Below are 25788 nucleotides of genomic sequence, written 5' to 3'. Positions count from 1 at the left end.
ATGATCTTGCTGTTTTTTTAACCAAAGAAAAAAGTCAATCCTTGTATATACAAGTTTATATGAGCATAGAGGATTTTATATTAAATCACTAAGTTTCTATGAAGAATGCAGATTAAGATTATACAATCTTCTTGTTACTTTTCTATTTCTTCATTATTTAAATTTGTTACAATTATGTACTGCTTTTGTAATTAAAAGAAAGAAAAAAAAAAAAAACCCCGAGTCACTAGTTTCAGATTAGGCCTCCCACCATAAAAATAAAATAAGGCAAAGAACTATTTCAGATGCTTTATTACAAGCCGGACAAGATGTGATGACAGGGAGAAAGGGAAACGGATGAGGTGAGCCCCAGGCTCGCCCTCGCTCTCTGCCAGGAAGCACTTTCTCGACTACGATGCATGAAGTGAGACCTCAAACAGGACATGGAAGTCTCACTGAACTGTGATGAAGGTTACAGTTTGGAGCTACCAAGCTGACTAGAATCTGCAAGGCAGCCTTCCAGACAAAAGTGGGTAAGGCAGAAAAGGAACGCTGGAAGTCTGCAAAGAGGAACCCCTGGGTCATTAGCCAAACACAACGTTACACACACTTGGAAAGGATAAGTATCAGAGGGAGAACGACTATCAGAGTTTGGGAAGGATCTGAAATGGTAATGAGTTCCAGCTAGTCACAGTGGAGAGACTTCACTGAACACTGTGAGCATTTCTAAGAGATCATGGAAAGCCCTCATCTTAAAGTAGAACTGACCTAATCCTAAAATAAAAGCTACTATAAACCATATCCTACAACACTTTTGAAGAAGTCTTAAAAAATTAAGCCAATCCACAAAGAAATTAACTTCCCAGAACAAAATGCAATTCTCTTAAGAAAAGATAACAAATACCAGACACTCTGTAACACAGCACCTGTGATGTTGAGCACACAATCTAAAGTTGCTAAGTGTGTGAAGCAGGAAAGTATAACACATAATATGGGGGAAAAAAAAAAAACTGTCAATAGAAATATACCCAGAAATGATACTTATCGAGGAATAAGCAGACAACGACTTCAAAACAGCTATTAAAACATATTTGGGGATACAAAGAAAAGTACAAACAAACAGAGTAAATAGGGAATCAACAGAATCTAATGGAAACTATAAAATGCCAAATTATAGAAATGAAAAAGGTAATACCTGAAATGAAAAATACATTAGATGGACTTAAAAGCACATTAAGCACTACAGAGGGGGAAAAAAGTCTAAACTGATACCTTGAAAACTTTGCAAAATAAGCTACCCAAATTAAAGAAGAGAGGGAAAACTGAAAAAATTAATAAAATATCAGTAACCAGTGTAATAATCACAACCAATCTATGAGTGCCAGAAGACAGGAAAGAGAGTTGGAATTTTAACTCATATCTGAATTTTAAATAATGCCCATAAATTTGTAAGTGATGAAATCTACAAATCCACTGATCTTAGAGGCTCAATAAACCTACAGAAAGATAAACTGGAAAAACAAAGTCCAGTCATATGATAGTCAAATTTCTAAAATCAGTGATAAAGAGAAAATCTCAGAAGCAACTGGAAAAAAAGAGACATTACCTACAGGAAAACAGTAACAGAAATGGCTGCTGATTTCCCATTAAAATAATGCAATGACATCTTTAAAGAGCTGAAAGAAAAAAATAGTCAACCTCAAATTCTATATCCAGAGAAAATATTTTACAAAAATGAAGGCAAAAAGATTCACAGATGTATAGAACAGTCTTTTGGACTTTGTGGGAGAGGGCGAGGGTGGGATGATTTGGGAGAATGGCACTGAAACATGTATATTACCATATGTGAAACAGATCGCCAGTCCAGGTTCGAGGCATGGAACAGGGTGCTCGGAGCTGGTGCACTGGGATGACCCAGAGGGATGGGATGGGGAGGGAGGTTCAGGATGGGGAACACATGTACACCCGTGACTGATTCATGTCAATGTATGGCAAAACCACTACAATACTGTAAAGTAATTAACCTCCAATTAAAGTGGATAAATTTATTTTTTTAAAAAACCCATATGGATAAACATATGGCATATGGATAAATACTGTGGTATGTCTATACAATGTAAGACTAGTCCACAAAAAAGGGATGAATTATTAATATCTACTATATCATGGATCGCAAAATAATTATGTTCAGTAAAGAAAAACAAACCAAAAGAAAAAAAGAAAATGAAGGCAAAAATCCAAGACGGTTTCAGATCAACAGACCTGCATGACAAGAAATTTTAAATAAGGTCTTCAAGTTGAAGGGAAACACTATCAAATGGAAACTTTCACAAAAAGAAAAAGTTGAAAATAATAGAAGTGGAAAACAGAAGAAAAAGAGATTCATCCTTATTTAATTCCTTAGTTACATGACAAAAATAATAATATACTGTAGAGGTTTAACATTTATTTAAAAAGTTAGACAACAGCATAAAGGAGTAGGAGGGAAGAGATATACACTGTGTAATAAGATAATTTTTAAATGTACACTGTAAATCCCAGAACAAATGCTAATAGGAACAGAGACAAGACAGGACAAAGAGAAATAAGATGGTAAACCCTAACCAGTTCAGTAAACTGCATTAAACGTAAATGTTCTAAATATTACAATTAAACAACAGAAATTGTCAGAAAGAATAAAAAGCATGACTCAAGTTATATGCTTTCTACAAGACCAAGAGAGGTACATTCATTACAGATACACAGATAAATGCAAAAAAGGAGCTAAAGATAGGTCATGCAAATGCTAATCATAAAAAAGCAAGAGCAACTATAATATCAGACAAAACAGAATTCAACTATAATATTAGACAAAATGGAATAATATTAGACAAAGAGTATTCCTGGAAATAGTAAGGGATATCCCATCACAACAAAGGAGCCATTTCATCAAGACAACAAAATAATATGTGCAGATACCTAAAAACTAGAACCCCTAAATATCAATACATAAAGACTGATAGAACTTAAGGGTAAGATAAACAAATATGCAATTATATTTGGAAATGTCAACCCTCTCTCAGGAACTGATAGAACAACTAGACAGAAAATTAGTATATATGAAAGTGTGAATAGCTCTGACACCCAGTTCAATGTAATTAACACTTATACACCACTATATTCAATATCTGCACCATATGCAAAAATCAAATTCTGAAGACAGAATTCTTTTGAATACAGATAATATGCTATGCATAAATCAAGCCTTAATAAATTTAAAAGGTTAAAATTACATTAAATATGTTTTTAATCCCAAGAGAATTAAATTAGATAATAACAAAAAATGCTTATCTTAGAACACGCTTAAATGCTTACAGAAGAAAAAAGATTTAAAGTCAAGGATCTAAACTTCCATCTTCCATCTAGACAAATATAAGCAAATTAAATCTAGTAGTCAGAAGACAAGAAATAAAGCAAATATCGAAAAAAGAGAACAGAAAACGAAACCAAAATCTATTTTTATTGAATATTAATAAACTGGTAAAACTCTGGCTTGATTGATCAACAGAAAAGAGAATACAAATTTACCAATATCAAGAATAAAAGAGGAACATCACTACAGATCTGACATAAAATAAAAGGTAACGAGGACACATTACAACTTTACGCCAATATATGGCAAAATTTAGAGGGAAATTCCATAAAAGATGGGAACTAAAACAACAGAATGTTTAAATTTTTTAAAGCTTTATATCTATTTTTAAATTTTAATTAAGAATTATCAATAAAAACCTACCCACAAAACTCTAGTTTCACTGGTGAATTCTACCAATAATTAAGAAATTATTCCACTTCTACCCAAAGTCTTCAAGACAACAAGAAGGAATACTTGACAACTCATCTTTTGAGACCAGCACTACTCCAGTGCTAAACCAGAAAAGCACTGCCAAAATAAGAATCTATAAACCTATATCTCCACAGACATAGATAGGTAACAATAATAAGCTGTTATACACAATTATCTACACAAAGGCCTAATGAATGTTCTACTTTGCTGGTGAAATCAAGTACAACACTGAGGTACTTACTGCTCAGAGATCTAATGTATGGGCACTTTCTGCATAACTTTGGTAGTTGGGAGACCTATGTCCTAACACAGGAAGTTATTCAGTTAAAAAAAAAATTTTTTTTAAAGATACTTTGGGAAATTCTTCTTTAACTTCAACCCAGAAGACTTAATCTTTAAATGAAGAAAGTAGATTATAAAACATTTTACTTTCATAGAACATATCTACAGTAAAAATACTTAGAGAAAAAAACATCTGAAAGAACAAATCATGAAATGTTAGTAATACTTATCTCTGGATGACGTGCTTATCTTTATTTTCTACTTTTTGCTCATTCTCAGTTTCTAAAACTTTTACTGAGAATGTGTTTTGTCAACATGAAAAAATTTATTAAAATTCATGAAAAGAAATAAAAAAGCTATATAAGCTGAGGCTCCTGAATCACACAGGTCAAGAGAGAAATGTTTCACTTCAAAACCAGGGCGCTTCAAACGGCCTGTGCTTCCTAACATTTTTCCTGTCAAGACACACATACAATACCGTGTTTGTGACTGGTGGTTCAGTGGTAAAAGGAATCCGCCTGCGATGCAGGAGATGCATGTTCGACCCCTGGGTTAGGAAGATCCCCTGGAGAAGGGAATGGCAAACCCACTCCAGTATTCTTGCTGGGAAATGCTATGGAGCTGGAAGTCTACAGTCCACGGGGGTCACAAAGAGTCAGACACGACTTAGCAGCACGGCACCTATAGGTAAATAGATGAGGCTGCTGGAAACGGGAGGCAACCAGCCTGAGCTCGCGCTGTCAGAGGGCCACCAGGCCACTGGACAACTGATGGGACCTCAGCCCACCTACATCTAGGCAAGCTGCTGCTCAGCATTAGGAAGCTCTGGGTTATCGTATTTCAAACTCAGAAACATGAGAAAACACATAGGATAGCTCTAAAAATGTTGAATTCCATGTGCTATTTTTAAATCTTGATTCAAGAGAGAAAGAGAAGATGGAATTACTATTTATGGCCTGGCAAACACAGCCAAAACAAGTTGCAATCCACATTTAAAACATCCTCAAGCAGCATATATTTTATCAAACAATAACTGAAAAATATTGAAGTGGAACCAAATAGCTCCTATTTCAGCCTGCAGACTCTACAATGAGTTTCAGAAATGCAGTAACAACAATCTGGCTCCTTCTCTCCAGGCATACACAGGAAACATCATTTGGCAGATGAGAGTTATGCCCATAAAGATGAGTTAGATGATAAGCAAATGATCATTACCTCACATTATATGAAATGGAAAGAAGCCATTAATGCAGCATTAAAGTCATAAATTCACACATTCAGAAGCCAACAAAATAAAACATTAGTTCTCAAAGCATTATTATCTCATTCATGCTGCCACATTAACTGTACGCAGTAAAGTGAAAAGTGAAAGTCGCTTAGTCATGTCCAACTCTTTGCGACCCCATAGACTATATGGAATTCTCCAGGCCAGAATATTGGAGTGGATACCCTTTCCCTTCTCCAGGGGATCTTCCCAACACAGGGATTGAACCCAGGTCTCCCTCATTGCAGGCAGATTCTTTACCAGCTAAGCCACCAGGTACCGGGCCCGTACACGGTAAAAGCTCTAACAAATGTTACAAGTTGTCTGAAATACAGAAGGGTTAATCTTCCCATTTTCATGTTAACTCACAGATTTCTTGGTTTACATACAGGCTCAGAGCAGGGTCTAATGTCAAAGCTCAAAGGGGCCCTGAGTGTCTGGATCATTCCTAGACTCTGAGCACACTTCTCAGAAGCCCAACACACGGTCCCCAAGCCCCAACCCAACAAGAGGGAATCACTGGGGAAAAGGTAACTGAATATCCCCAACTATTCTGGGAACTTCTTGATCCTTATACTTGATTTACTCCAAACATGGTCCACTTCAGTAAGTGCTGGTGAAAAACCTATAGAAAGCAAATTGAGAAAAACCTGGAACCCCAAAGTTATAAAAAGTCACAAAAACTACTCGCCTTCTATTATTCTCAAAAAGGTACTAAGCAAACATGGCTTCTTATCTATCCTTATAGTTCTAACTGTGATATGTATACACACTTGTGTACAACAGGAATAAAAAACAGGAGTATCATGACAATTACCCACAAACTTATATATGTGTATAATATATACGAAATACATACATATATGTGTATATGTACATACACACACATACACACACATGAACTTACAAAATTAACTCACAAGAAACAAGGAAATACACTATGTTTATAGATTCATTTACAAAATCACTTTAGTAGCTATCTAATACCATTATCCACTTGATATGGCCAAAAGCTGTGTGCCTACTATGTGTTAGACACCAACTAGGGACCAAGAACGAAGAAAAAGAAGTTCAGTAACAGAGAAGCCCTGCCTTCAATCTAATAAGGAATCACACAAGCAAACCAACAATTGAAAAAGGAAAGGAAATTAGGCTAAGTGCAATGATACAGGTACAAAAAGTCCTACAGAAACATTAAGAAAAAATGCGCAAATCATGAGGAAGAGGCCAAGGAAAACAAGGTTGCCCAAAAAAGCTGACGTTTGAACTAAAACATGCGGAGCTAATTAATTAAATAGAACGGTGGACGCATCTAGACTAACGGAACCATCACCACCATGGTATAAAAAGCACAATGGGGCTCGAAACTGCCAGCTGCTTGACAGATGCAGGGGCATCTCATAGGACAGACAGGCAGACTAGAGCTAGTCTTATTTCCTGAACTAGAAAATCAGAGCTGCATTCTACAGTCAACGGAGCACAAGTGAAAGAGCTTAAACACATCTTACAGTCCTAGTAACAATAACAATAGCTTAATGTCTCCTAAGTACTCAGTATGTCAGACATTATTCTAAGAGATTTATATACATACACACACACACACATATATATATGTATATAAAAGCTCACATCATTTCCCCACAACCCCTTGTACAGGTTTAAACCTGTATTACAGATCACTGAGGCTCAGAGACGTAAAGTATCAATAACACATCCAAGGTTAGTACCTAAAAAGCAGCAGAGCCAGACTTAAAGGGAATCTTGATAGAATTCTCATTGAAGAATGATCAATTTGACAAGCAGTGTAAAGTATGGATTAGTGAAGGGCATATAGAAGAAAACCTTGTTAGGAGACTGTTGCAAGAAGCCAAGTAAAAAAAACGCTATGAGCCTGAACCAGGGCTGAGACAGATGACGTGCACAAGCAGCAAGCAAGCGTCATTTAAAAAGATTCCAGGGATGTGGTGAAATTAAGGTGAGTCTTCTCCATTGCATCACTCAGTATAAGCGCAATGAATTATTTCTCTCTCTCCCCCTGATGGGCTATAAATCCTTAAATTTAGGTAACCTAATCTTATTACTTGTTGTATACACAGTGCCTAGGATAATAGCGCCTGGTATGGTGGCAATGAAATAAATGTTTGTCAAAGAAAGAAAGAAGGGAGGGAAGGTAAAAGAAGAGAAAATGCCTGGATTTTTCACTTGTTACAGATGAGAGTATATTGACCAGGGTACTGAGGGAACGGGGTACTCCAAGTAACAGAATGGAAGGAACAGATTTCAAGAAGCAGAGGTGAATTTATATAAATATGTAGGAAGTTTCACATTTGCTCTTAAGTGACAATATACACTGTGTAAAGCTAACTCCATAAGAACTCTATTTCTTAGCTGATCTACTAGTAGACAGTCCGTGGGGTCCAAAGAGCTGGACATGACTGAGCACAAAGCACAGACATGGAATCGGGGCTTCCCTGGTGGTTCAGATGGTAAAGAATCCACCTGCAATGCAGGAAACCCAGGTTCGAGCCTTGGGTCGGGAGGGTTCCCTGGAGAAGGGAATGGCAACCCACTCTGGTATTACTTGGTCTGGAGAATTCCACGGACAGAGCCTGGCAGGCTACAGTCCATCAGGTCGCAGAGAGTCAAACACGACTAAGCAACTAACACACACGCATACATGGAATTGTACAAGAATAATAATTCTAACATACTAATTAATATCACCATTAACATGGGACTCCAAACATTTTTAAAACATTTGATTTTTACATCTGAACAGCTGAGAATGAGAAGGAAACTGGCCCTAGGTCACCAATGGTGCATTTGACCAGGAGCTTAAGACCAGCCGGGGGAATCCTTTGTCTTCCCACCATTCCGTAGATTTCAAAACTATCAATGCCTCTCTTCTCCTGGCTCTTTCACTGTCGATTATTTTAACCTAATGCTGCTTTTTAATTAAAAAAAAAAATTATTAAAAAGCAGAAACATTACTTTGCCAACAAAGGTCCGTCTAGTCAAGGCTATGGTTTTTCCAGTAATGTATGGATGTGAGAGTTGGGACTATAAAGAAAGCTGAGCGCGCCAAAGAATTGATGCTTTTGAACTGGTGTTGGAGAAGGCTCTTGAGAGTCCCTTGGAATGCAAGGAGATCTAACCAGTCCATCCTAAAGGAAATCAGTTCTGAATGTTCACTGGAAGGACTGATGGTGAAGCTGAAACTCCCAATACTTTGGCCACCTGATGCGAAGAGCTGATTCACTGGAAAAGACCCTGATGCTAGGGAAGATTGAAGGCAGGAAGAGAAGGGGATGACAGAGGATGAGGTGGTTGGATGGCATCACCAACTCAATGGACATAAGTCTGAGTAAGCTCCGAGAGTTGGTGACGGACAAGGAAGCCTGGCGTGCTGCAGTCCATGGGGTCACAAAGAGTCGGACACGACTGAGCGACTAGACTGAACTGAATGCTGCTTTAAGGTAAAATATGTATACCATGTTCTTCCAAGCAAATGGGGAAAAGGGCATGTGAAGCACTAAATACAGTATCTGGCACACAGTAAGGACACAAGTGGTTGTCATCACCACAGTGACCATGATTATCATCATCATGATTCCGACAACCTCTCCACTTTTAAAGTAACACAAGGTCAGACAAACGTTAAGTGGAAGTCCTGTAAATAAAATGTAATAGATGCATTTATGTAACAGCACATGCACTTAATTGTTTTCCTCCATACCTCAGCCTTTTCATACATGGCTCTCATAGATCAAAACACTTCCCCTGCTTTCTCCTACCTTCTACTCATTCTTAAGCTTCCTCTCCAAAAGTCACTTTTTCTGAACAATGTCCTCTCACATTCTTGGTTAAACTCTCACCCTGCTCTGTAATTTTCCTTCAGATTTATCAAAATCTGTAAGAATATATCTGAGTGTCTACATGCCTCGTGAAGGGCTTCCCAGGTGGCACTAGCAGTAAAGAATCCACCTGCCAGGGCAGGAGCTGCAAGAGACACAGCTTCGATCCCTGGGTCGGGAAGAAGGAGATGGCAACCCGTGACAGTATTCTTGCCTGGAAAATCCCATGGGCAGAGAAGCCTGGCAGGCTACAGTCCCTGGGGTCGCAAAAGAGTCAGACACAACTGAGCACACACATACCATGCCTTGTGAGGTAAGGGACCATGCATTTTTGCTCATAATCGAACTCCTCAAACCCAGCAAAATGTCATATAGATACATAAATGACACTCAGTAAATTTTTGCTGAATTATGTATCAAAGAATGATCAAATCCCAGACTATTTACTAGTTTATATCTGACCAACTCTTGACATATCTACAAATGATACTCTGCACTCAATTCAAAATAAAAGAGTACAGACACTTACAAGAACATTATTAAAACTGGCTAAGTTTTGTAAAACATGTCAATTTCATATCTCTCCAAAATTCACATCTTAAAACAGAAATCAGTTAAGATGTGTTAAAATTATTTTAATAAATTCATAATCATCCTTGTCAATAAACAGCATCTATTCTGAGTTTTAAGAAATATTAATTGTTGTAAATTTGAATTTCTCATTTTTTGAATATTCTGGAAACTCTTACCTTGACATTTCCCAATAATAGATGTAAAATCATCTTTTGCAGACCTGCAAAAAGACACACGTAAAATTAACACAACAGTTTTGCCATAACAATACTGTGTAGTAATATAAGACACCACAGATCAGACAACTTCTCTAGACAACATTAATGTTTAATGACATTCCTTCCCTCATACAGATAGGTTCTGCGCCACAAATAAGACCCTTTCATTGGTGACAATGTTTTCTTTCAACCTTATTTCACTAGGTACACAGCTACAGTAAGAATACAGCAATACAAGCATAAGTGATTTTAAGCACAGCTTTTTAATACCATAGAGATGCCTGAACCTTAGCCCCAAAGGCTCTGATTTAGTAAATCTGGGATGGGGCCCAAGCAAAAGTTTTGTTTTTTTTAAAGTTCCACAGATGGATCCTGGTTAAGAACCACTGATCTGTATCATATCACAGATTTTAATCAGGGGAAAAGGTCTTGTTTTCATAAGTCAAACAGCTTTAACAAGTGACCATATACATATATATGTATAATATATATCAATGACCTACTCAATATCTGTGTTCTTGAAATATATATCAAAGTAGCCTAATTATTATATCTTCAAAAATGAAAAATGGTAAACCTTCTAGAAAAGAATTTATAAGCAATTATCCAAAACTTTACGGTCCATGGTATTTGATCTAGCAATTTAATTTCTATAAAGTTATCCCTGGGAAATAATTACAGATATACACAGATAAAGGCAGTTAATGCAGTCTAATTTATGAAAAAGAAAAATACAGCCAGTATAGAGATTAATTATTAAATTTTACTACATACACTCTATGAAATATTATGCAATTATTGTATGTGACATGAAAAGATGCTAACAGTGTATTAATTTACAGAAGTTAAAGAAAAAGGTATCAAATAGAATGTAGAGTATCATTCTACTAAATATATACATAGTTTATACACACACAAATTTAAAAGAACATACATCAAAATGTTAATAGTAGACAACTTTTGGACCATAAAATTTGCTGTTCTTTCACAAATACTTAACTGTACTTTCTAACATTTGTAAAATCAGTAAGCATTACCTTTAAAACAAATTTTAAAGACTAAGATTTTTTAGCCATTTATTAAATTATATTAACAAAATCCAGCTACAATTATGGAAATAAATTTCCTCAAGGAATTAAGACTATACAGCATCCACGTGGACTAAAACAAAAAGGACATGACCTCTCAAGTGAAGTTGACTTGATGTCAGCTCTTGTAACCTGGACAAAATATTCAACATGATTTCATTTTTCCTTTCACTAAACAGGGTAAGTAACTGCAACTTCAGCATTCAGAGAAGATTAAATGAGACATCACATATAAATTAACATGAACTAGACCAGGTGGCATTAATGGTAAAGAACCTGCCTACTAGTGCAGGAGATACAAGAGACAGGGGTTTAATCCCCAGGTCGGGAAGATCCCCTGGAGAAGGAAATGGCAACCCACTCCAGTATTCTTGCCTGGGAAATGCCATGGACAGAGGAGTCTGATGGGATACAGTCTATAGGGTCACAGAGGGACACACTATAGGGACACAATTGAAGTGACTTAGCACACAGACTGAAGTAATACAATCACAAATAATAGTTTGTTCTTCTTGCTGGAAAAGGGGAGGAAAGGAGGGGAGACAAATTTGTTTTGTCAAAACTTCACAGAATATACTCACTTAAGATACTTGAGCAAATTGGGAGGAGGGGAGGCAAGGGTGTCTTTTTTATGAGTCCCTTATTGTAATACTTTTTATTGTGTTTCATCAAATTTTCTAATCAGTTCCCATATTTATAACAGCTCATAACTGTAAGAAACTATCACCTCAATACTCAGGAAAAAAGGAAGTATGTGTTAACCACTTATAATCCATAGCACCCAAATGACAAGTAGCAATTCACAAGCTGTTTTTCACCCAGGTGAGCTCCACACATAAGCAGGCTAAGTGTGTCATGGGAGAGCATGCGATTGGAGGCCTTTGCCACTCACTGCAAAACCGAAGAGGAGGGACAGCAGCCTAGCCCTGCGCTGCAAACAGCAGAGCTGTCTCAACTACAGTGTTTCAGCTTCGCATGTTTTCCACTAAAACCATCTCCTGTTTGTAACTGCTTCCTAATATTGAATAAAAACCCCAGACACTATAATTATCTTTCATATTCTAATTCAATGAACAAATATTTACTGAATACTGAGTGCCAACTACCATCACTGCTGGAGTCAATCTTGGATTGTATGTGCTCCTCACTGTGGCAGAGAAGACACAAATGGAGCAGTGAGAATAAACATCTTAAAAATTCAGGCACAGCCACTAGTCACAGCGGTGACTCCGGGGATCTACCTTGCCCTTTTTCTTTGCTGACCACCTCACTTTGCTCAAAGACATTTCCTTTCAGGTTACTGCAAAGTAAGTGTGGGTGTCTATCTGCAACAAAAGCAACTGAATGCCAACGTGAACAAGAGAGTGGGCTCTGCCCTGTAATATCCTCTCCAGAATCTGCTTCCCCATCCCACTTGCTGACAGGCCACTAAAACATAAACTAAACACCTATTACATCCAAGGAAATATACAAGTGCAAGGGGAAAAAAAAGAAAACGGTCCATGCCTCCAAGGAACACACAGTATAACGGAGCCACAGACTTCAGATCCCATTCACTGGAGTTTTAAACAGATGGCACCCCCTTGGAGTAGTGCAAAGCAGAGACCATAAATATACTGGGGGAAACCCACATGTAAACATATTGGTACAGATGGCTAAAAGGCATGACCAAGAGGTCGTACAAATTTGTAGACAAGAGCATGAACACTGAAGCTAGGAGAGCTGATTTCAAATACCTGGGCAAGTTATTTCACCATGCTGTGCCAGAGTCCTCATTTCTAAAATAGAGAAAAAGGACTTCTGCAAGGATTAAGCTAACACGTGTAAAATACCTACAACAGTGCCCAACACCGTTAGCATTACCTTCTTATCATTAATGTGTTGGTTATTATAGGAGCATCAAGGATCAACACTTAACCAATGAGGGGAAGGGGATCCAATGGGAACGAGTCCCTGAAAGGCTTCCTCATACTGCTGCTTCTTGGCCCCAAAAGTCTTTAAATGTACCAAGTTACAAAGCTCTTGCAAACTACAGACCAGACAATTAAGATCTTGATGACCATCACGTCTGTTGCCCAGAAATCTTCCCTCACTACTTAGTCTCAAATGCATGATTGGACTCTTACAGATCTGGCCTATGTACACGTTTTATAAATATTATTGTACATGCTAGCAATCCAGTAGCAAATCCTCTTACAAAAGCAAATAATTGCTTTTTCTTTTCATCAAAATTTTTAGTAACAAGTTCCAGAAACCCTTAGTCAAAATCTCCTTCACAAGCCTAAGTATCAATCTTTTCCCACATGTGTATTCCAGTCTAACAACTAAAATCATTCCATTAATGTTCCCCTCTTGTGGAGGAAAAAAAGATGGCAATTTTTACTATCTGCTGTTCATAAAGAAGTCATACGAAGAACACATTTCTCCAAGAGAAACACTTCACATCACTGCAGCAAATAGAGTAGGAAGTGCCAGCCCATCTGTATTAACAATTATCAGCTAAAATGCCATGCCCCCAAGGCTCACTGTTGCTGTTTGAGAAGAGGGCCCTGCCTATCAAAGCCATGTGGGATGGAGAATGAAGTTCGGAAAAGCAGTCATTATTGCCAATCATCTCTGTCTTGATGGTTTTAAGAAGGATCACAGAGGCTCTCGATCTGAAGTCAAAGCCCCAACAGGAACTAACCCTCCATCTATTCCCCTAAAAGTTGAGGGGTCCAGTTCTGTTTGGATAAATGAAAAAAGAAATTTTGTGAACAGAAACAGTGTGCTAAAAACTGAATGCTTATTAAAACTAGTTTCAGTCAACAATAAAGCAGCAGAAAAAACGTCTGACTGGTATCCAGGCAGCCTGAAATTTCCACCTCATTTGCTTATTTTTTAAGACTCAAGACTCGGAGCTTTCGTGGAGTCAGGAGTGGCCCCCAGATTCAAAGGTACAATATATTTAGTCTGCTGTTGACAATTTCCTGAGAGCATAAACTAGTTTTCCTAAATTAGTTGCCAATGTTGCTATTTCTTTCACAACTGATATACTACTTAAAAATAAAGTGCATGGGAAGCCCAGCTCTGAGAAGTCTTCTAGATGTGTATGTGATACCACTGATGTCTCCGGAGGACAGAGAATCAGTGCTATCTAGTAACACGAAGCCTTAGTGTTCTGCAGGCCCACATTCCATCTACAGCTTTATGCCAACAGAGTAAAGCTGTCTCTATTGCTTTTTCACCTTCCTGAGCATCTGCTTATCTGACTCAGCATTGAAAGAAGAGTGATTTTCAGAGCTCTGGAATATATGCTTTTGTCTACTGAGAAAGCAAAATTTCTCAGGAGACAGAGTGATCTGGGGAAGTAGAAGGCAAACTCTGAGAAAGCAGCCTTCATCCTTCAAGTAGCATAAGTTGGCATTTGACACCTTACAAAATTACATGAGTTAATAACAAAATCCCTTTAAATATACCCCTTTTAAAAACCTGAGTTCTCATAAATCAAGTAAATCTTTTCTGAAGGGAACTGCTGAATGAATACAACTGACACTTACCTGATCTCCACACACTGGTCTTGAACTGCGGCCAAGAGTTTCCCATTGCTTTCACGGGGAGAAAGAGAAACAAATCCCTTTATGAGTATCTGTAGCTCTCATTAGCATAGACGGAACCATTTTAAGAAGTTAAAATCATTTTCAAATATTTTCACATCTTTAATTATCCAACTTCTGACCTTATAATTAGATGCGTATATAGGTACAAAGGCATACAAAATAATTCAATAGAGTTGCATTAATATATTTAAACAATATTAATCATGTGTGACACAGGGAATTTATATACAATAAAAAACCAAGAGAGCAAGCCAAAAGGACCCCAAAATTAATATCCATAATGGAATTTAAATGCTAATCCAGGTAGAGAAACATTAGGTGAATTTTATGCATCCTTACCTTGCAAGTACCAAATGCCAGTTTATCTGTTTATTAACCAAGCGAACCAGTCCATCAGGGAGCAAGAAAGGTGCAGGCCTGAAACCACAACACATTAGCCCATTTAAAAAAATCTAATCATGAAAACCACATATAGTAGGTAAATATTATAAACAGCAGATCTATAGTGAACGAGGGATTTTTTTCTGTTAGAATATAAAAACAGAATATTGGCAAACTCAAAACTGAAAGTTACTAATTCGATATCTGAAACTTGACCACGTACATTTCTCTACTACCAAAAAACACCCTGGTTATGTGGTCAATGATATGATTTTTCTAAGGAAAAGATATCTGAGGGAGCCAGTAACAGCAGAGTCAGCTTATAAGAAACACTTCCTGCAAGGCACACCCAGAAATACAGACTCCAACGCCAACAAAAACAAACTTCAGTACACAGCTAAACTCACAGAAAGAAACAGAAATCTCCCAAGAACTATAAATGCAAAGAGAACAAAGTTGGAAATGGGCACAGGACAAAGAGAGGAACAGAACTCAAAATGGAGAGTAAACACCTGTGAGGGGCCACAGGCGGGACAGGAGTGGGAGGTGAGACCCCCGCAGAGACCAGGCCCCTCAAAAGACTGTGCCATCAGAGCAAGGGGAACAAGCCAAACGTCACCAGGGACCCAGGGAGACCTTCAAGAATCTCATCTCTGCGAGGAATTCTGATCTGTGGGGGGATGGGAATGAAACCTCCTAATGAAATAGCAAAACCCCAAGTCTTTACTACATGCAAGACTGGACGGTGATTTCACTTTACTCACATGCTGCAAGGTTCCCAAGCATAAGCTCACAATAGCATCATTAACAAAAGATACAAGGAAACGACCCACCACACGTGAATCAGGAGATCAGACAAATTAGAGGAGTAACACATGAAGAAAATCAAGAATATAGGTGGGAAAGAAAAAATAATTCGATGGGGGAAGAGAAACAGGAAAAAAGAAAAAAAAATATGGAAATTAGAAAACACAACATAGGATAAAAAATATTAGTAATTTACATCTGGTATATTTATGTTCATTTTTTAAGGCAAAACAATTAATGCCATGAGGTACTTAATATAATTAAAAAGATATGAAACATGCCTGTGATACAATCAACATGAGAATGATAATTTCCTCTGGAGGGGAAGAAGACAGGCAAAGGTGGGGGTGGGGAGGAGTGGACTTGAGCTCTAACATGTTGCATAAAAATAAAAACAGGGCCATTTGAAGCACATACAGCAGAAGAGCAACAACTGCTTTAATTCAGATGTGGATATGATCATAACAGATTATATTACTGTCTACAATTTTCAGTCTGTTTGTAATATTTCATGATTGAAAGAAAAAAAAAAAAAACCTTGAAAAGGCCACTCAAAACAAATATTGGCTCCAAGACCTTTTAGGTATAATTATAATAAACTCAAAAGCAAAACAACTACAAGCTTTTTAAAAGAAACATACCATGGAGAAGACTAGATAATCACCTCATGGTGCACTCAAGTCTGTACACTGATCAATGTGGCCAGTGTAAGAGAAGAGACTTCTTGCAAGAAAGACACCTCCTGACGCCTGATCGTAAGGTGTTTACACACAGGACAAGGCCTGCGTCAGAGGCAGCTCTTGCAAATCCTCCTCCTCAGTAAATAACAGAAGAACTTACTGTTCAGGAGCACCCTAAACAGACATCGTTTCTGCCATCCCTAACCAAGGGTGCTCAGCACTGGCAAGTGTAGCCCGGTGAGCCCAGGAAAAACAGCCTACCTCTTACACTGCCCCTCCCATGACCACCCTCTCTCTCTCTCACTCCTCTATCACATTCCACATCCCCCAAAATAAGATAAAATTCAGCAAGAAATTCAATGCCTGCATACACACATACACACACAGTAAAAGCAGAAAAGCACTGGAGGTAACCCTAGGGAAGAGCCAAAGGTTTGTTTTATAGAACTAGAACGCTGTGATCTCTAGAGCTCTTAAGATTAGCTGTCCTCGAGGAAAAAGCAATCTGTGGGAAATAATTCTATAAATTAATTCCTACACGTGCATCTAAAAGCAAATATATATCTTTGGTCCGATTAATCATCTCCTTGTTTCGAAAATTAGCACCAGGCAGGCCTAAAAACATACTTAACACTCAAAAGAACAAAGAAGTTTCCAAGAACTGAAACCTAAGAGGACCTTCTCTGACCACAGCAACTGAACACTGACTACAAGAATTGATACAACAGCAAGAACAAAAAGGTTTTTAAAAAGATAATGCAAGAATAGGTCCATCTGTTCTTGAATGTGTACATTCAAGGCAAGGCTGAGAAAACATTCAGAGAATGCAGAAATGGTCATGAGATATTCTCAATAATAACTAAGGGATCAAAAATTAGCCTACCGAAAGATCTTGTCAGGGTATACCAAATGTTTGACAGGTCTGTTTTATAAACTGGGTTCACCTGAATGTCAGCATTCACATCACAATATGGGATTCAATTCTGAAAACTTCAATAACAAATAGGAATAATATTGTTTGTATTTGCTGTTCATACCATTTCTCTGAAGCGCTGACAACTCACCTGTACCAGATATATTGGCTTAAAAATAATAAACGATCTGTAATAAAAAGAAACAGCAAAGCCAAATATGAATGAGCTATTCTTTGGGAATCATTTTCTATTTTAGATTTACTGACAATAAGTCTAAAATACACTGTAGAGTGAGTCATTACAAAACAAAACATGGAGAATACAACTCTTGACAAGAATAAATATAATCTAATATACACAATAACTCTCACAAGATCATATATTTGTTTATATGTCTCAAGTCTGTATTATTCAAAACTTTGTATGACAAGTAAAAGTAGTTTGAGATGCAAAATTTTGCCTAAGAGGCTTTAATGAAACCATAGAGTAGAAGTCATAGTGATCACCCAAACCAAAGTATTTGGATAAAGACCATGACCATTTCACACTTTACAGCAAAGACTTAAAAATAATAATAATGCATAAAATGGGGAAGTCCGTGGGAAACAAAATCTTCAACACACTATTGACAAGCAATGTTTTATACGATTCCATTTAAAATGTACACATATGTGTGAACCTGCATACATGGGTATGTATGTGACAACAGCAAAAGGTCTGAAGGATAAGAGATTATCTCCAGGTGGCAAAATGAGGAATTATTTATTCCAATCTGTGGTCTTCTATATTCCTAAACTAAGTACATTACTTTTATATATTTCCTAAACTTTTAAAATTTCACATTTCATAATGCAAACTGAACATGCTAGTGTGTCTTGTAACAGAAGATAAAATTATTATTATATTTTCAAACAGGTATATTAATACATATATATGGAATCTAGAAATATTGATGAACCTATGTGCAGGGCAGTAACAGAGACACAGAGAACAGAACTGTGGACACAGCGGGTAAGGAGAGAATGGGATGAATGCAGAGAGTACCGTGGAAACACACACACTACCATATGCAAAACAGCCAGGAGGAATTTGCTATACGGCTCAGGGAGCTCAAACCGGTGCTCTGTGACAACCTAGAGGGGAGGGATGCGGTGACCCGTGGGAGGGATGGGGTGACCGGTGGGAGGGATGCGGTGACCCATGGGAGGGATGGGGTGACCGGTGGGAGGGATGGGGTGACCCGTGGGAGGGATGGGGTGACCGGTGGGAGGGATGGGGTGACCCGTGGGAGGGATGGGGTGACCGGTGGGAGGGAAGTTCAGGAGGCAGGGGACATGTGTATACCTATGGCTGACTCCTGTTGATGGATGGCAGACACCAACACAATACCATAATGCAATAATCCTTTAATTAAAAATAAACTGTAAAAAATGTGTCTGTATAAACATATGAATACATCCATATATGTGTATATGTATATATACACACGTGTACTTACATAGACGTATATAGTTAAAACACATGCATTTTTCTATAAAACAGGTAACACTTATGCTATTAATACTCATTTTAATCAGGCAAATTAAAAGTAATTAGTTTAGCAACTGAGTTTACATTAAAGCTCAAAAGGACACATCTTCAAATCCCTAAACTTCTTAAAAGAGCACAGTTACAGAATAGGAAAAAATAAGGAAAAAATTATCTGCTAACTATGTCATGAATAGTTAAGCTAACTATATCATAAATAAATAAGCTATGGTGGTGGTTTAGTCACTAAGTCATGTCCGACTCTTGTGACTCCATGGAATGTAACCTGGTAGGCTCCTCTGTCCATGGGATTTCCCAGGCAAGAACACTGGAGTGGGTTGCCATTTCCTTCTCCAGGGGATCCTCCCAACCCAGGAATCGAACCTGGATCTCCAGCATTGCATGCAGACTCCTGTGCCGCAGGCAGACTCTACCAACTGAGCTATAAGGGAAGCCAAAATAAGCTATACTCACCCCTAATTGCTTTTGTGATGATAAAGGATGCACCATGTTTCCGGTTGCCTCTAGGCTGCAAATGAAAAAAAAATTTTGAAATTTTCTACTGATACTTATACAGTAAGTTATATTTCTTTACTAATACTCAGTACTGGGCACAAGTTACCAGTATCTTTAAAATTACTTATAGATAGAAACAAAGCAAGGAGAAGCAGCAGTAGCAAAGTGAGCATGGCAGAGATACAGGCATTTGTCAGGATGAATTCTGCAAGACAGGACAGGGATTGAAGCTGGAAAATGTTTCTAAATCAAAACACCAGTGTACCAAAAAAAAAAAAATAACACCAGTGTAACAACAGAAAAAGTCAAGGTCTAAGACCACACTGGTTGCCAGTTGGCACAGTCTATTTTGGTGGGCTACAGAGGCCTAAAAGGGGTTTTGCTTGTAGAAAAAGTGATCATATGGATCAATAAACTCATGCCCCAAAGCAACTTTATTGAATATTAGCTGCATATTCACAGAGAAAATACTACAAACAGCCACACTGATTTATAACTGCTCTATTAAATAGTTCCTTAAGTACAGACCAAACATAGGTTAAACAATACCAGGCACTATAACCTGTAAGATGTCCTAATGGTCACAAAGTGCAGACAGATATGGCTTAAAAGCCATAAAAAGTTATTTCATTCAACAAACATGAATTGATCATTTACTTTGCGAAGACAAAATTTGGTTTGGGGAAGAATATAAAAATGAGTCAAATGTAGCTGCCTTTCAAGAGTTTGTAGTGTAGTTCAGTTGAAATCAATAGAACCAAACAAAAAAGTGTTATGAGGTTTCAATATGAGTTGATGCAGTGCATATCTCTTTAACCAATTTATAATGTTAAGCATTTCTATAACATTATTGTAATTAACCAGTGAGTGCTAAGGTGTGGAAACTATCCTATTCAATCAGCAGCAGCAGCAACTTTCCAGCTGCATAAGATACAAAATATCAATTGTTCAACACAAACAGAAACTATGTAAATGTTTTTTAAAAATTATGCATGAGGATCTCTGCCAGCCTACAAAATATTCCAAAAAGAAGAAACTGCAGTGGGAAGGAGGTTAAAGAAAAGCTTATAAACTTTACAGGAGAAGCAGTACTTTCTCCAGTAAAGAAACTTAGCAGCCAAAAAAAAAAAAAGAGAGAGAAACTCAGAAAAGAGACTGTAAATAAGAATTCGTATGGGCTGGAGCCCATGATCTTTAACGAAATCCCTTTCCCATCTTGCTGCATATTCTGAGCTTAAAACAGCAATTGGCACACGTTAGGCACTCAATAAATATGTTTAATAAATGTGGATTCCTGGTTCTTATTTCCACCCTGTGCCTGGGAGGTCCTTTCTATGAAACTAATGGAGGGATTGGGGGCAGGAGAAGAAGGGGACGACAGAGGATGAGATGGCTGGATGGCACCACCGACTCGATGGCCATGAGTTTGAGTAAACTCCGGGAGTTTGTGATGGACAGGGAGGTCTGGCGTGCTGCGATTCATGGGGTCGCAAAGAGTCGGACACGACTGAGAGACTGAACTGAACTGAACTGAACTGAATGACCCCAAGGTCCAGATTACCAACACCTACGACCCCTCTTCTAACACAGAACCCAACCCCGGGTCCTCATAAATCTTCACTCCTCAGGGCATTTTGCTCATATCGCCATTAAAATGCATATTACAGCAGGTGATGAAAAAGTTTACTACACTGTCTTCCCTCTAAGACCGCAAGTACCACCAAAGTTATTCACTTCGGAAGCGCAGCGCCTGACAGTATCTGGGACACGGACAGACACACACATATACTCATTAATTACTGAAATAACACAAGAACTGGCACAACTCGGGCCCAAATAGGAGCAAAGGTTTATGCCGCGCTCCACGACAGCCCAGCAGATGTTGAGATGACTGCAGGGTCCTGGAAAACACTCCCACAGCAGGTGAGGAGCAGCCCTGCCCAGCCCTGCCCAGGCCGGCCTGGGGAAGGGACCACCGAGGGTCTAGGTGAGTGAAGGACCCCCGAGTCCAACGCTGTGCCTCCCCTCCAAGTAGGGACGGTGAAACAGAACGGGGGTGGTAAAGTACGTGCCTCAGAGCCCGAGGCTTCGCCCCCCCCCCGCCCCACCCCGAGAACCGACTTAGGAGTCCAGGAGGCATGCCAGAAAACCCCACCTAGGGGACCGGGACCCCCGTTAGCCCGCGGTGCCGTTGCCAGGACGACCGCACAAGCGGTGGAGCCCAGCTCCATCACCCTACGTGGCTCCGGCTACGTGGCTCTGCCGGGGCAGCGCCGGCACCAAGCTGGCCGCAGCCCCGGAGGGGCCTGGTTCACCTGTACTTCCGTCTCCGGGGGCCACTCGGTGTTGACCAACAAGTCATAGAGTATCGTCTCCTCCTCGCCCTCCGCAGCGCCTGAACTCACGGTCGGCGCTGGCTCGGAGGACGCCATATTTGGCCCCACCAAGCGCTGGGGCAGGGCCACTACGGCAAGCCGCGGCGAACAAGCTTCCGCGGCCGCGCAGCCTCTGATTCCCGGGGAAAGGGGTGGAGTTAACCCGGGGTGGAAAGGAAATGCTGAGTTGAAACCCTTCTTTGAGTGGTTGGGACAACCTCTTGCTTGTCTTGTAGTACAACTTACATTCTGGTCTTGGTGCGCTCCCTGTTTATTAAGTACATGAGATCAGCCACGTCCCAACCTCTCTTACCCCTTCAGCTTCTATAAAACGAAATTGATAGAACTATCTCGCTGAGATCCTTTCCAAGGCAAACCATTCATCATCACAGGAATCCAAGTCTATGCCCCAACCTCTAACGTGGAAAAAGCTGAAGTTGAAAGGTTCTATGAAGACCTACAAAGACCTTCGAGGACTAGCACCCTGCGATCTGCCATTTATGTATTCGTTGCCTAACTGATACAAAGAGGGCAGTGTTTTTTTTAAATAAACACTGGAAAGTTATCCTATGCAACAGATTAAACAAATGAGAGGTATCATCGGAATTCCCTGGTGGTCCAATGGTTAGGACTCAGGCTTTCACTGCTGTGGGTGCCCGGGGTTCAATCCATGGTGGCAGAACTAGGTTCCCGCAAGCTGTACAGTGTGGCCAAAAATTAAAAAAAAAAAAAAAATTTAAGAAAGAAAGGTATCAGAAGAATTGATGCTATCGGAGTTCAGAAAAAGCCAGAGGGTCTAGAGGGGCTTTCTGGAGGAAATAGAGTCTTTAACAGATAAAACTGGAATCAAGAGCAGAGGGTTTGGGGAGAGCGTTTCAAGTAAGGGGAAATGGGGTAAGGACAGAGGCAAAAATATCGAGTTGAAAGAGCAAGCCGCTGAGTAGAAACCAAGTCAAGAAAGGGTGTAGGGGCAATAAAGTTGAAATATAGGTTGAGGACCCATTTCCGGGTCTAGGCTTATTTGTTCATTCATTTATTCATTCCTTCGTTCAACAAGTGCCTCTCTGAGAAAAGTCCTGTACTGTAAGCAGAGATTTGCAACCTGTATAAGTATATAGTATCCAGGTGTCTTGCTGTATCTCACTGTTCGCTGAGCCCAGAGTGTGCAGAGCATGAGCAGGGAAGCCGGAAGAAGATGCAAAGAGCCATAGTGAAGGAGGAAACAGACAGAACAGGCTCCATCTTGAAAGCAGGACTCCATCGTGGGCCGGACTGTGGACTTTGAGCTATATACCCAGGATCTATGGAAACGACATACCAACTGGAATGCTCATACCTAGACTTTCTGTCACCTAAGAGAATACCCTAATTATCTGTGTAACCAAATAGAATCATGCATTCTATTATGCTTATTGGGGTATGACCACAGGCCTATTGATAATTGTCCACTGTTAACTACCTAGGCTTAAGGCATATGAATCACGGGTTAACTTTGATTGTATCTTTCTTTTTCCTTTGTTCAGACTAGTTTCAGGAAATTTGGGGAAGTGGGTTTGGGCACGTACACTTAGGGTATATACTGCTGCTGCTCCTGCTAAGTCGCTTCAGTCCTGTCCTACTCTGTGCGACCCCATAGACGGCAGCCCACCAGGCTCCCCCGTCCCTGGGATTCTCCAGACAAGAACACTGGAGTGGGTTGCCATTTCCTTCTCCGATGCATGAAAGTGAAGTCGCTCAGTCATGTCCGACTCTTAGTGACCCCCATGGGTTGCAGCCTACCAGGCTCCTCCATCCATGGGATTTTCCAGGCAAGAGTATTGGAGTGGGGTGCTGTTGTCTTCTCCCTAGGGTATATAAGGTTTTCACAAAAACTGGTCAGGGTCCTCGGCTAAGAGGAGACGCTGTCTTGGGCCCGCCAGTGTAATAAACTTCACTCCACTATCTGCATTGTCCTCTGAGTGAGTTTGTTTCCTGGAACGTGTGGCTACAACAATAAGGACTGAAGACATTCTTTATTCACAGCAGCAAGGCAGACAAGCTTTACTTTAACGGCTGACACAGCAGCAACGATGACTGGGCAACTCAGTGCGACTCGCCTTTACTTGACTCTCTCCTACAATAACTTTTTCAGGTGGTGCTTGTATAGGCCCACCAGGGTGCGCATGCGCGGTATCACAAATGATCCCAGCTGTAGGACATTAGTGGAGCGGGGGGCGAGAGAGTCTGACGACTGCCACCTGGCCAATTGCTCTCTCCCTATGCCAGGGAATTAGTACTGTATCACATCCAAAACAAACATAAATATTGAAGATTTGTTGCAGGAATTACATTGCCTAATATGCATCAAGATGCATTAGGCAGAGATGCAATTAAAAGCCCAGCTGGGAAGTCTAGGCTCCTTTTCTCCCAAAGATAGATGACCTCAAAGTAAGTCCTGTATCACCTGCCTGCTCTCGCTTCTTCTCTCATCTCATCTCCTGCTCCCCCAATACCTTCTGAGTCCGCCAGATGCACATCGTCTTTAAAGACCTGCAAAGAGCTGTTCCCTTTTCCTGCAAGGCTTTCTACAAGATATTTTACTCTCTCTCCCTCATCCCAAAGTTTCTGCTCAAATGTTTTCTCTCTGAAGCCTACCCTCACTGCTCATTTTAAATTTGTAACCACCTTTCCTGAACTCCAGTACTAGAGATCTCCCTTACCCACTCTACACTTATTTTCTATATAATTTATATTTTATTACATTTGTTTATTCTCTGCCCCCTTTCGCTAAAATGTAGGCTCTGCCAGAACACCGTGCTCTACTGTATACCTATAGACGCTAAAATGGAAGAAAGTCAGCCTTCCCCTTGTGTAAGGGAAAACTCAGTTTTTTTGCTACAATGTGTTTCTCATCACAAGTGTCTCCACTTCTTACACAAAGCTCTTTGTTTCTGACACTTCCCATCACCAAAAATGTGGAGGCTCACAAAACTTGGGGAAAGTTACTTACATTTTCTGTTCAAGGTTATGACAAAAGATACAGCTGAACAGCCTGATGAAGAGATATATAGGGTGAGGTCTGGGAGGGTCCTCAACACCAGAGCTTCTGTCCCCATGGAGCTGGGGTGTGTCACTCTCCCAGTGGGAATGACTTCACCAGTCTGGCACTCTCAGAAGCCCCTACTGTTGGGATTTTTATGGAAACTTCCTCACACGTGTGATCAATGATTAATCCCACTTCCAGCCCCTCTCCCCTCTCTGAAGGATGGCAAGGAGCAGACACTAAAAATTAAAAGCTTCTAATCATGACTTGAAGAATTTCTTGAAGAATTTTCCACAGTTGTGAGCCACACAGTCAAAGGCTTTGGCATAGTCAATAAAGTAGAAGTAAATGTTTTTCTGGAACTCTCTTGCTTTTTCTTCAAGAGATGAGAATACCAGACCGCTTGACCTGCCTCCTGAGAAATCTGTATGCAGGTCAAGAAGCAACAGTTAGAACTGGACATGGAACAACAGACTGGATCCAAATAGGAAAAGGAGTACATCAAGGCTGTATATTGTCACCCTGCTTATTTAACTTATATGCAGAGTACATCATGAGAAATGCTGGGCTGGAGGAAGCACAAGCTGGAATCAAGATTGCAGGGAGAAATATCAATAACCTCAGATATGTAGATGCCACCACACTTACGGCAGAAAGCAAAGAACTAAAGAGCCTCTTGAGGAAAGTGAAAGAAGGGAGTGAAAACGTTGGCTTAAAACTCAACATTCAGAAAACTAAGATCATGGCATCTGGTCCCATCACTTCATGGCAAATAGATGGGGAAACAGAGGGACTATTTTCTTGGGCTCCAAAAATCACTGCATATGGCGACTGCAGCCACGAAATTAAAAGATGCTTGCTGCTTGGAAGAAAAGTTATGACC

The 25788-nt window shown here is 39.6% G+C and overlaps 1 protein-coding gene across 1 annotated transcript in view; it reads right to left on the bottom strand.

The window, feature by feature from the left end:
- The window catches only part of NBAS (NBAS subunit of NRZ tethering complex), a 308614-nt gene extending 286613 nt beyond the window's left edge, over positions 1-22001 (bottom strand). The window contains exons 1-6 of the mRNA XM_043469328.1: positions 21824-22001; positions 19467-19521; positions 17616-17652; positions 15023-15100; positions 14624-14671; positions 9955-9998 (exon numbers count right to left, since the gene is read on the bottom strand). Coding sequence (XP_043325263.1) covers positions 9955-9998; positions 14624-14671; positions 15023-15100; positions 17616-17652; positions 19467-19521; positions 21824-21940 — 379 coding nt within the window. The 5' untranslated portion in view covers positions 21941-22001. The remainder of the gene's footprint in view (positions 1-9954; positions 9999-14623; positions 14672-15022; positions 15101-17615; positions 17653-19466; positions 19522-21823) is intronic.
- Between the last annotated feature and the right edge of the window lie 3787 nt (positions 22002-25788).

Source organism: Cervus canadensis, chromosome 5 (assembly GCF_019320065.1).
Source record: "Cervus canadensis isolate Bull #8, Minnesota chromosome 5, ASM1932006v1, whole genome shotgun sequence".
NCBI lineage: Eukaryota > Metazoa > Chordata > Mammalia > Artiodactyla > Cervidae > Cervus > Cervus canadensis.
Note: the sequence above shows the minus strand (reverse complement) of the source record. Positions and strands in the feature narration are given on the sequence as shown.